At 41.1% G+C, this 12,756-nt stretch overlaps 1 protein-coding gene across 1 annotated transcript; it reads left to right on the forward strand.

Moving 5' to 3' along the window:
- Positions 1 to 3,543: 3,543 nt before the first annotated feature.
- Positions 3,544 to 5,959, forward strand: LOC149379143 (glycerol-3-phosphate acyltransferase 5-like). The gene is made up of 2 exons (XM_089603636.1): positions 3,544 to 4,089; positions 4,724 to 5,959. The coding sequence occupies exons 1-2, from the start codon at positions 3,550 to 3,552 to the stop codon at positions 5,654 to 5,656; spliced, it is 1,473 nt and encodes a 490-aa protein (XP_089459762.1). The 5' UTR covers positions 3,544 to 3,549; the 3' UTR covers positions 5,657 to 5,959.
- The last annotated feature ends 6,797 nt before the right edge of the window (positions 5,960 to 12,756 follow it).

The following is a 12,756-nucleotide window of genomic DNA, read 5'->3' on the forward strand; positions in this document are numbered from 1 at the left end:
AAGAGAATTAATTAGGCTTATTTCTCTAAAAAAATCTTACAAAACCAGGCGAATGTTCAGGGCCGAAAGGAACATAACCATGAGAACTGAATCCGTGTCAGGAAGATATCAGTGGGGGATATGTTTATCGTTTATACAAAAGGACTAACAGTTCAAGGATATCGTGTCTATTGAGTAGTCAATAAAGATGACATATCTTTCCGAGTAAAGGTACAAAGGCTCTGCGTATCTATCCTATACTGGTATTGACCGTAGGATCTATCACCGAATCGAGTCGTGCAGTGTCTTTTTGTTGTCGTTGCTCAATTTCATTCATGTGGATGATTGTTGAAAAAAAAAGTATTAAAAAGCATTTAATACTTTGTGAGTGGCTGATTTATGTCTAAGATTTGAGTGGGGTTCACTCATCGGAATCGATTAATCCCAGAGTATTTTCTTATACTCGTTGCAACGGGTATAAGACTGAATGAGAAATTCATGCTCAAAGTGGGTTGAAAATACCAATAATTGTGAAAGAAATATCAAAGTGTTGTGGTTTTGTGTGTTCTTACAAGAGTCCCACATGGAAGAGATATATGGACTTTGTATGAGTTTATATACCGAATTTGGTCAAAAGGGTTTGGGTTCCCAATGATGACCCAGTTTTGTAGACTTAGGGAAGCCCAAGTCCACCACACGCGCGCAGGCCGCCGCCGTCTGTTCGATCGGGACGGGTCGAGTTGGGCCTAAATCCTAAATTTTTCTTTCTCATTTTTTTAATAAAATAAAATCATTTTATTAATGGGGTTAAAAGCTACGGTTTTGCATGAGTTTATTGCTTGTAACTGTGCATTAAGGGAGACGTTTTTAGCTTGGTTGAACGAGCTTGCAAGGCTGGTAACATTCATAACCGACGTGCATTAAGTGCATTCATGAGCCTTTATTCTGGAACATTTCTTGTTCAAATCCGTTCATAATTTTGGCTGTAAAAGGTGGCCTAGGCCTCTCATTCGAAACATACCGAAACCAACAAGGTTTTTGCTTTCATTTCTCCCTCCGAAATTGTTTGTTTTCTTTTGTCGTCCGGTGGTAGTATTCAGACCGTGGTTCAAGTTCGCCATAGTCAAACTGAGTGGTGCTAAGCTTGTCTAGTTGTTGTCGTATCCTGGGACGATTTCGCTCGACTAATCCAGTTCCTGTGGAAGGCGATAAGAAGCTTCAAGGAAACCGTCCTTTGAGCCTCGACATTCTTTTGTTTCCTCTTGTTCTTGTTCATTCCGGTTAAGGTTTATACCGGTTTATTTTATCTTTTCTTATGCTGTTTGGTTATTAGTTTTATGAAATTAATTAATTTTCGAACAATATTTTCATAATATTGCTAACATTTCCATCCAATTTAATCGTCTAGGTATTTACGCTGCAACTAAAATGTAACATTAGGTATTTTCTGCCAAAAAAAAATTAAGTATATTATTATGATTTTGAAAAATGTTAAGTATTTTTGTCACTATAAACTCATCTAAATATGATCATTTTGATCTGTATACTAGCTTGTTATTTTCCCTAAAATCGAAATAATACTTGAATACTATTGAATACATGTGTCAGAAGGGTTATATATTTTTCATATGTTAACAGAACCACCCATTTTATTCTTAGTATTTTTCGTTATCATGGAAGATTATTGAATAAATTCTTTTCATGGAAGAATATTTGAAAAACATGTTTAGCGAACACTGATTTGATACTATATCCTACTATAAGTTTATATAGTTTTCTAACAAAAAGTGGTATTATCCCTAATAATTAGCTACATCAATTACCTCTCTCCGTTAGAACTTATAAAAAAAAGGACCTCCAAATTAGGCACGAGGATCCGAGTTGGGCCTTTGGTCCAAATTAGACAAGAGGGTCCGAGTTGAGGCCTGAGACATAGGCACCCAAACCCAGCCCTCAAGTGCATAGTTTAAGACTTACCCGAGCTTAACTTAAGTTCAGGCAACACCATTCTGAAATTTAAAATATCCTTTAATTAAAATTACATATATATATATATATATGTATTATATAGCAATTTTTTTTATGGGAAAAATCTTTCTCACACTTACATTAAAATTAAAATTCATTATTTTTAATTAAAAATATGATTTTTTTTTAAATTCATCATTTTTAATTTAAAATAATTATAATTATTAAAAGGATTTTGAGTAGGACTTTTTTAGGCTGGGCTTAGCCTTTATTAAGCCTTGCTCTCCTCTCAAGAGTGAGTCGAAGGCTTAGTCCTAAATTGGCCCCTAACTCCTCATGTTCGGGCTTGAAGTAAAAAAAAAAAAATAGGGTCCATTATGTATATAGTCAACTTAAACGTTTGTTTTTGTAAAATAATCAACCTAAACGTTTGTTTTTACAAAATAGCCAACGTTTCGTAAATTTTAAGTAAATAGCCACTGCATTTTATTTACGCTTATTTACAAGAGTATATTTACAAAAATACCCATAAATACCCAAAAAAAATTTGAACTTATTTATGGGTATTTTTGTAAAAATACACTTGTAAATAAAATGTAGTGGCTACTTACCTAAGATTTACAAAATGTTGGTCATTTTGCTAAACTCGAATGTTTAAGTTGACTATTTTGCTAATTTTTTGAAAAAAAAATGTTTGATGTAATTAGTTTTAAATGAATTAAACATTTCTAGCATTTTGGTTAAGAGAAATTATTACTTGTCTCTTTTGTGTTTCAGCGAAAGACGTCTATTTTCTCCCACAATTTTTAGAAATATTCTTTAATATCATTACTAATATTAATTATATTGTACCATTCGAAACTCTTCCTTTTTAAAAGATTTTGTTAGACTTTCTTCCTCATATAAAAGTACGGAAGTCTAAATGCAATATATTTAGAGGCTGCAAAGAAAATATAGCTGGTGAGCATTCAAATTTTATACTTGATGAGGAAGATCCAGAATACATGAAAAGACAAATAAGATAAGATCTGATTATGTGAATTACATTAATTAAAGAAATACCTTCCAACAGGGTCAACTATATAGTCAAAATAATTATCTCGAAAGATATGCACACATGTAAATTGTTCGACTGGTCAATTGCTGCACAAACAGCAACAGTCTTGCAGAAAAAAAAAAAAAAAAATAGTCAGTTGCTTACGCGTGCCACGTGAGATTTTATATATACATATATAATTGATTAGCTGTCTGTGTATATTATTATTTACCTTGACACGAAACCAAAAAGGATAAAACATTTTTAGCCCCCAGAGTTGGTGAGTTAAGTAATCAAATATTTGCGCATTAACGTGGCGTATAATCCATATTTCTTCTTTTGTAGATACATCCACCGAATGACTAACATAGGTCAAATAACATATATATAAACCGTATCAATATATGCAATTAAAGTATAAAGTTGTTGCAAACTGTTTATCTGCTGAAAACCTCAAGTAGACCAACAAACCCTGGTATATAGCCATATAAACGTTTAGTCATACCACAAAAAAAAAAAACACACACACACACACACACACACACGCTTGAACCCTAATTCATACAATGTCTTCGTATTCGTCGACGGTTGTTTCGGAGTTGGAAGGCACTCTGCTGAAAGACCCGGACCCGTTTGCGTACTTCATGCTCGTCGCTTTCGAGGCCTCGGGGCTGGTCCGGTTCGCTGCCTTGCTGGCGATGTGGCCCGCGATCAAGCTCCTCGGGTGGGCCGGGCTGGGCGGGCTTGGGCTCGGCTTGTCGGCCTTCGTGGCCACGGCCGGCGTCCCCGAGGCCGAGATCGAGGCCGCCGCGAGGGCCGTGCTTCCGAAGTTCTTCATGGACGACCTCGACGTGGCCGCGTGGCGGCGCTTCAGCCGCCATGGCCGGCGGATCGTCGTCACCCAGATGCCCAGGGTTTTCGTCCAGAGGTTCGCCAAAGAGCATCTTAGGGCTGACGTGGTGGTGGGCCCGGAGATCGGAGTCAACCGCCGGTTTGGGTTCGCCACCGGGTTCCTTCGGCGCGGTGGCGTGACTAGAGCGTTTTTTGACGCTGCTCCGCCTCAACTTGGAATGGGACATAGGGCTTCTTTTTTGTCCCTTTGTAAGGTGAGAATTATTGGCTTCCACACTTGATTTACGATTATATTTGTTTGATTCGTTTTCAGTATGTATATTGTCTATACACGCTGATTGTTACATATCCATTCACTTTGCGTAATTAAACAAAGATATACGTGTTCAGTCCTGTACGTGTTTATTAGTTACAATGATTAGGATAGAAATGATTACTTTTACATATATACATATATGCTAGCTTGTTCTAGTTATTTGCATATAATTTATTTTTGTTGATTACCATATATGAAAATTGCTGTATAAAAAAAAAAGATGAGAATGCGACACGCTAGAGCGAAACCCTACTTTACATGCTTGTCGGTAACCATAAGTCGGATCAAAATCTGAGCTTCCGGGAAAAGGAAAGGTCAATAAAATTATTTCATATTTTATTTCAAATAATTGATATACTACACGCAATATGGCGCACTTTACATAAATTAAATTTTCCAAATGTTTGAACATATATCACTTCTCCTTAATAAATAAATAAATATATAATAATTCGATATCTGTTCATGGTCTCCCATCAACAGTTACATGCAACGAAAAACGAAATTATTCGATAACTATGAACGCCCTAACTAACTGATATGTACATATACTAAAAAAAAAAAAAAAACAGGAACAAGTAAGCCCGCCGTTCACGGCATCCCCGCAGGAAACCGACGACGAGGACATAATCCGGCCTCTCCCGGTGATATTCCACGACGGCCGGCTGGTGAAACGGCCGACGGCGGCGGCGGCGCTGCTGGTCCTGGTGTGGATCCCGTTGGGCATCGTGCTGGCAGCCATCCGCATGGCGACGGGGTTGCTCCTCCCGATGCGGGCGGTCCCGCTGGCCTCCAAGCTGCTCGGCGGCAGAGTCATCATCCGCGGAAACCCACCTCCGGCGGGAAAAGAAGGAGTCCTGTTCGTGTGCACCCACCGCACCCTGATGGACCCGGTGGTCCTCTCCACCGCCCTCGGCCGCCGCGTCCCCGCCCTGACCTACTCCATCTCCCGCCTCTCCGAGATCCTCTCCCCGATCCCCACCGTGCGCCTCACGCGCCGCCGCTCCGCCGACGCCGAGCGCATCAAGTCCGAGCTCTCGAGAGGGGACCTCGCGGTGTGCCCCGAGGGGACCACGTGCCGCGAGCCCTTCCTGCTCCGCTTCTCGGCGCTCTTCGCGGAGCTCACGGACCGGATCGTCCCCGTGGCCATGAACTACAGGGCCGGCGGCGGCGTCTTCTTCCACGCCACCACGGCTCGCGGCTGGAAGGGGCTCGACCCGGTCTTCTTCCTCATGAACCCCAGGCCCGTCTACGAGGTCACTTTCTTGAGCCAGCTTCCCCGTCACGCCACTTGCTCCGGCGGCCACTCCCCGCAGGACGTCGCTAACCACGTCCAGAGGATCCTCGCCGCCACTCTCGGCTTCGAACCCACCAGCCTCACGCGCCGCGACAAGTACCGCCTCCTCGCCGGAAACGATGGAATCGTCGCCTCCGATCCCAATAATGAGATCAGCTCACCACTCCACAACTTTGTCTCCGCTCTCAAACCTTTACTGTTCCGCTAGTTCGCAACCTATTATTAGCATATTTGAATTCCTTATTTTCCTTATATTTTCACGAGAGTAATTATTTGTGTGGGTGTATTTATTATAGAGCTAGAAGGTGATTTGCTCTCTTGGTGTGCCTTTTTAAGATAAAAGGTTGTTTCTATGGGTAGTCTTGTCTTGAGTTTTTTTAAAAGGTAATTTAGCAAAATAGCCAATTTAAACGTTGACAATTGTTAAATAGTCAAGGTTTGGTAAATATTAGGTAAATAACCAATTTTATATATTTACAAATATAAATATTAAGTAAATATTCAATGCCATATTAAGTCACGTCATTATTTATGGCTATTTACCTAATATTTACCAAACCTTGGCTATTTAGCAATATCAAACGTTTAAGTTGGCTATTTTTCTAATTTTTTGTTTTTTAAATTAGACTCAAACATGTATTAGCCATTATAAACAAAAAAGTTCTATATCAGTCCGATTTGTTTACCTATATATACTAACAATTATTAACAAAATAGTAAATTACTTGACACAAGCTAAAAGTCACATGTTTATTATTATCTCCAATGGTGAACAACGTTAAATTTTTTTGCCGTTGATGAAGTATGTGAAAGTGTTAAAGTGTTGGTTGTTAGCGTTATGCTGTGATTGGTAAAAAAGTGTATGTACGCTACATTCATTCTTTAGGATTTTTAATACAATCTTCATTAAAATCTTCATCTTCGATGTCTCTCAGTTCTCTACTTTGTTCTCTAGCATATAGTATCACAGCCTAATAAATTCTCAAACGGATATTCGATCTAATCATTGAGATTCAGTCTAAGATGAGCGAACACAAAGAACCGCCATCTTGAGGGGGTATGTTAAAAATCTCACATTGAGAATTAACAAGTGTTTATAAATATCATTAGTAACTTTTCTCATTGCCAATTGGTTTTAAGATAGAACCTCATATCAGAGCTATAGGTAGTCAAGCTCAATTCAACAAATGGCGGCTCAGCCATTAGTCCAAGGAGATCCGATGTTTCAGAATGCTCCTAACTTTTCTACGCACTTGAATCCACTTCGGATGCGCTTGGATCAAAACAATCATGTGCTTTAGAGATCACAATTTCTTCCAATGGTCAGAGCTCATAGATTCGACTCGATCCTTGAAGGAACAACAAATACCAGCTCATCTCATCGAGACTCGGCCATATCTGAATCTACCTCCGGTGCGAAGACGAAATCAAGAGTTTTAGATTTGGTTGAGTTATGATCAGTTCTTGCTAAGCTGGCTATTGGCTGTTGTTCATTTCCATTTTAGAGTCGTGTAATTCTGATTAGTCACAAAGACAAGATGTCGCACACAAAGCGTTGACAATGTATCCGACTACTTGCTTGAACACAGATAATGGATAAACAACAAAAGTGCAATAAGAAAGAGACACACAATATGGTTACCCAGTTCGGTGCAATACACCTACGTCTACGGGCACTCTGCCAGTGGAAATGATTTCACTATACAGTAGTCAATAGTACAAGCAAGGTCTTATATGATTACAACACAAAATCAAAGCCCTAGTAACTATTACCACAAGTGAATACCTAGACCAGGGATTCCCCCTGAATTTGAGATCTTCCTCAATTCCACTCTTCGAGCAACCGCCTATGCTTGGAAGTCTTCAATCTTCAAACGCACGTGAGTCTTCAATCACGTAGACACAGAACCCAAATCGTTTAAACACTCAATCTTTCTGGAATAGTGTTGGAGAGAATACACCGCTATTAACAAAACACAATTCCTCCCAATCCGCCGGTCTTGCACGTCTAGGAGCTCTAAGTATTTTATCAAAAGCGTCGAGGCTGCTAATGGGGAAGCGCATGACTTTTATAGCAGCTGTACAGGCCTGGAATTGTATCTAGGGTTTCCTTACCCATCCTCACACGAATATTGCGCAATAAAGTCACCAGCGAGGCAATCTGGCAGTACTGGAAACTTGCCCGAAATACTGTCTGCGCACAGGAGGAAAGATGTCTCACCAGAAGCTGGAGCATGAAGACCGACATCTTTCCAAACAACTTGCACTAAAAAATAAAGCCAACATATAACATAGTAACAATCTCCCCCTTTGGCTATTTTTTAGGCAAGCACTTCCAGGAACAGTTCTCATACGAGCGTCATGACCAGAGAAGAGAGTCAAAATAAATGACCGCATGACGCCTCTCCCCCTGATTGCCTCAAAAACATACCAAAGGCAAGGATCGATCAAGACAGAGGGAGGAAAAACACAGCCTGAAAAAGGGTGAGAACTGAAGCAAACAGCAGAACACACATAACAAACAACAAAAGTCTTGAGTCATAACAAACACAAACCATTCGGAGAGGGACTATAAAAGAGTTTCAACCAACACACACATCAACATCAAGCACCAAAGGTTCAAAAAGATACAGACCACACACAAGAGAAACTAGAGGGCTGTAGTTTTAGGCCGAGTCACCATCATTCTTATCACCAACGTCATCCGAGGCACTGTTATCGTTCCCTTCATCGTTGTCAGAATCCTCAGCATCCTCAGAATCCTCAGCATCATCAGTTTAACCAGACTGAGTAGTGGTAGCACCGACATCACCTGGAGGAGCAGTTAAATTACGAATAAGAGCTTCACATTTGGACTTCCTGCAAGAGAGAGTCTCGATAGTCTTTTTGAGGATTTCAATCTCCTCAATGAGCTCTTTTAGAACATTCCTTTGAACCTCTTCAGAAACTGAACCCAATTTCAGAGTGCTCCCAGAGGCGACAGATGTCGCAACCGAAGGTCTGACAAGATCACGAGCATGTTTCCCTTCAAAGAGCTTGTGAATGACGTTAAGAACTCCAGGTCTTTTTCCTGCCACATCCGTGCTACGCAGAATATTCTTGTTTTGCTTAAGTTGAATGCTAGTGATGATGGAAGGAAAGCCAATGGGAAGCTTCACAGCAAAGGATTTGACATGTTTTACCAGGTGATCAAAGACAAATTCACCAGGAACGAGTACCTATTTGGTAGATCAGACAAGCCAGTTCAGCCTTGATACTAGACCCATGAGAAGAGGGGGCCCAGTTAGCGATGCCGATGCGACAGAGGACCGAGTACTTGGCAGTGAGATCAGAAGAAGGTAGAGTTCCCTTGGACGACCAAACTTTGGTCTCATCACCAGTGATCTCTCTTGCAATGACGTCCAGAGAAGGAACACGACCAGCAGTGATAATCTTCCCTCGGCCAAGAAAATCATTGATAACATCTGGGGATATCTCAAAGCAGTGTCCTCTGACATAGACCTTCCTGAATTCAGCATCATTAGGGACATCAAAGGAAGAAGAGAGATTGACGATAAACTCATTCACCAGAGTAGGGTAGTAGACACCTATGTTGGTGACAGTCTTGAGCATCTCAGCATCGTACAGAAGTTCCATGATGACATCGATCTTCAGAGTCTCAGCAGACAATTCCTTCTCAGGAAAGATGGCTCGGTGATACACAAATCTCCACTTGAGAACACCGTCTTCCTTATGAAAAGAGACATTGTCCATGGGAGCAGCAGAGACATTCTTTGGAAGCTTTTGACCTCCTACAGATCTCTTGTTTCCAATCCCAAGAGATACAACAGGTTCCTCTTCTTCCGCCTTAGTGGGCTCGTCAGAAACAGTCATAGGAGCCACAACATGCCTTTTCCCTCTTTTCTTAACCAGGCCGACCTTAACCTTCTTCTTCTTCTTCTTCTTCTTCTTTTCCTTCTCCGGAACAGGAATGTCAGGCATACTTTCATCTAGCATCTTTCTCTTCTTCTTTCTCTTCTCAGACAGAAGAGTGGCAATACAAGTGTCATCGTCTTGCTGGATTTTCTCCTTCAGAGAGGCAAGAATGGCCTCACCAACATCCTGTCTTTCATCAATCTTGTCCTCACGTATCTGAGCAGAGGATGTCGAGACATCATTCGTAACATCTTTACTTAACCCCAAGATCCCTCCAATAACGTCAACATGATGGGGTTCATGATCCTCAAGGAGAGATTCCAAAACATCACTATCCCTAGGGTTCTCTTAAGGAGGAATGAAAGTTTCAGGATTACCTTATACCACTCTGTGGGGGCTTTCAAGAGGAGAACCGCTGGTGATGATTTCTTCCATGGCAGTGACATCAACCTCTTCTCTTTCTTCAGAAGCGCTACTGGAACTGACTTCTCCAGTAATGTCGGTGATGGTGAGGGAGGATTTATTGATCATAGCTTTTCTGACAGCGGAGAGAGAAGGGTTTTCAGGAGGAACAGATGACCCAGCAATGGCACCTCCGGCCTGAGCATCGTCGCGATTACTGGGTCGCATTCCACGAACCCGGACACCATGTTTGTTGCTCTCCTGCCCCGGCCCCTTCTTCTTGACATCCTTCGTCCTTATCTTTGTCTTCTCTTGATTGGATGAGTCAGCGGTGCTAATTCCGCTTCTTGTTCCCACCATTGTGAAAAGAGTTCCAAGATAACTACCACAATAATAACCGTCAAGAAAGGTGATTATACAAATTAGGGAAATTTTGGGAAGGAAGGGGGATGAAACAAGAAAAATAGTGAGTGTAGAACAAAAGGTAACTTCCCAGTATTTCTCGAAAATGAAACCGTCTGCATGTTTGAAAAACTGGCATGAATCAACACGACGTCGTGACATAGAATGGGCTTTGGTCCATCTCAAGCCCAAAAACAGAATATGTGGCATTTTAGCCCGGCAACACAGTCGAATGGGCCAACCAGAAACATGGGCCCATGAACAAACACATCTCAATAATTGCTATTTTTCAATCACACACAATCCTAGGGAGGATCTGAGACTTTCAAACCGGTTGGTATCCAAGGCCTTTGTAAAAATGTCTGCGAGCTGTTTTTCGGTGTGAATATATTCGAGTTTGATCTTTTTATCTTCCACAAGATCTCGAATGAAATGATGCCTGATTTCAATGTGCTTAGTCTTACTATGTTGAACTGGATTCTTTGAAATGTTGATGGCACTGATATTGTCGCAGAATAATGTCATGACATCTTGTCCGACACCATATTCAGCAAGCATCTGTTTCATCCAGAGAAGCTGAGTGCAACTGCTCCCGGCTGCAATGTATTCAGACTCAGCTGTGGATAAGGAGATGCAGTTTTGCTTCTCGCTAAACCATGAGATAAGATTGTTTCCTAGATAAAAACATCCACCAGAAGTGCTTCTTCTATCAATCATGCTGCCTGCCCAGTCAGCATCACAGTATCCCACAAGCGTAGAGGAGGTATCATGTGTATATAAAAGACCAAATTCAGCAGTTCCCGAGATGTACCTTACAATTCGCTTGGCTTGAGACAGATGGCTAGCTTGATACCTTGCACACACACCGACTGAGTAGGCTATGTCTGGTCGACTGGCAGTAAGGTAGAGAAGACTAACAATGATACTCCTGTAAAGGCTTTGATCAACAATTTCACCAAGCTCATCTTTAGTGAGTTTAACATGAGTAGCGGCGGGGGTTCGCTTGTGAGAAGACTTTTCCAAGCCAAATTTTTTCACAATGTTTTTAGCGTATTTACTTTGGGAGATAAAAATTCCATCATTCATTTGCCTGATCTGAAAGCCCAGGAAAAAATTAAGCTCACCAACCATACTCATTTCGAATTCAGACTGCATTTGTCGTACAAAAAGGTCCACCATCTTGTTCGACCCTTCCTCCAAAGACAATATCGTCAACATAGATTTGAGCAATCATGAGGTTGCCATCCTCATTCTTTATGAACAAGGTTTTATCAACTCCATCTCTGGTATATCCATTCTGCACAAGAAACTGAGTTAGTCTTTCATACCATGCCCGAGGTGCCTGCTTAAGGCCGTAGAGAGGCTTTTTAAGCTTGTAGACATGTTGGGGTGAGCTGGGATCTACAAAGCCTTTAGGAACTTCCTCATTCAAGTATCCGTTGAGGAAAGCACTTTTAACGTCTATCTGGAAAAGTTTGAAATGAAGATGACATGAGATGCCAAGCAAGAGTCTAATGGCTTCAAGACGAGCAACATGGGCAAAGGTTTCATCAAATTCCACACCTTCCACCTGCGTATAACCCTGTGCCACAAGTCTAGCTTTGTTTCGAGTTATATTGTCATGCTCATCAGATTTATTTTTAAAAATCCACTTAGTTCCAATAACATTAACATTGTCGGGTTTAGGAACTAACTCCCAGACTTCATTTCTTTCAAACTGAACAAGTTCCTCTTGCATAGCACTAATCCAGTATTCATCATCAATAGCCTCATTTACATTCTTAGGTTCAATCTTAGAGACAAAACAGAGATTACCAATCATCTCCCGATAATTTAAAGGTGCTTTTGGGCGAGTGCGCATTCCTTCACCAATCTCACCAATCACCTCATGAGTAGGGTGATTTTTCTGAATTCTTCTGGAAGGACCTCTTTGTTCAGGAACAGGGAAAGACTCTTCATCAGGAATGATGTCATCCTCTTTGTCACCAGCATCTGTCATGACATTAAGGCTCCCGGAGGAAACGTCGTCCACAATGTTCTCAGCATCTGTCCTGACATCTGTGTTACTAGGAAATACTTCATCTTCATCATTAGTACTTTTAGAAACAACATGATCATCATTAACCACCACATTTATGGATTCCATCATAGACTTAGTGCGTTTATTAAAGACGCGATAGGCCCGACTGTTTCTAGAGTACCCAAGAAAGATACCTTCATCACTTTTAGGATCAAACTTGCGTCAGGGATCCATGTCAGCAAGAATATAACATACAGAGCCAAAGACATGGAAGTACTTCACATTGGACTTTCTCCCCCTCCATATTTCATAGTGAGTGATAGCAGTACCTGGGCGAATAGTAACTCTATTATGAATATGACAAGCCGTGTTGAGAGCTTCGGCCCAAAAAGTGAGGTGGAATGTCTTTGGCCAGCATCATTACTCTAGCCATTTCTTGAAGGATTCGATTTTTCCTTTCCACAATCTCATTTTGTTGTGGTATGATGGGGGTAGAGAATTCATGGGCTATTCCTTCTGTAGTACAGAACTTGGTAAAGCTTATATTCTCAAATTCCCTCCCATGACCA

This window comes from Urtica dioica, chromosome 12, assembly GCF_054948205.1.
Source record: "Urtica dioica subsp. dioica isolate 48M chromosome 12, U.dioica_male_clone48M_v1_H2, whole genome shotgun sequence".
Lineage (NCBI taxonomy): Eukaryota > Viridiplantae > Streptophyta > Magnoliopsida > Rosales > Urticaceae > Urtica > Urtica dioica.

Coding starts and splice junctions, on each gene's coding strand:
- LOC149379143 (XM_089603636.1), top strand. CDS start 3,550: ATGTCTTCGTATTCGTCGACGGTTGTTTCGGAGTTGGAAGGCACTCTG. Junction 4,090..4,723: donor CTTTTTTGTCCCTTTGTAAG/GTGAGAATTATT, acceptor AAAAAAAAACAG/GAACAAGTAAGCCCGCCGTT.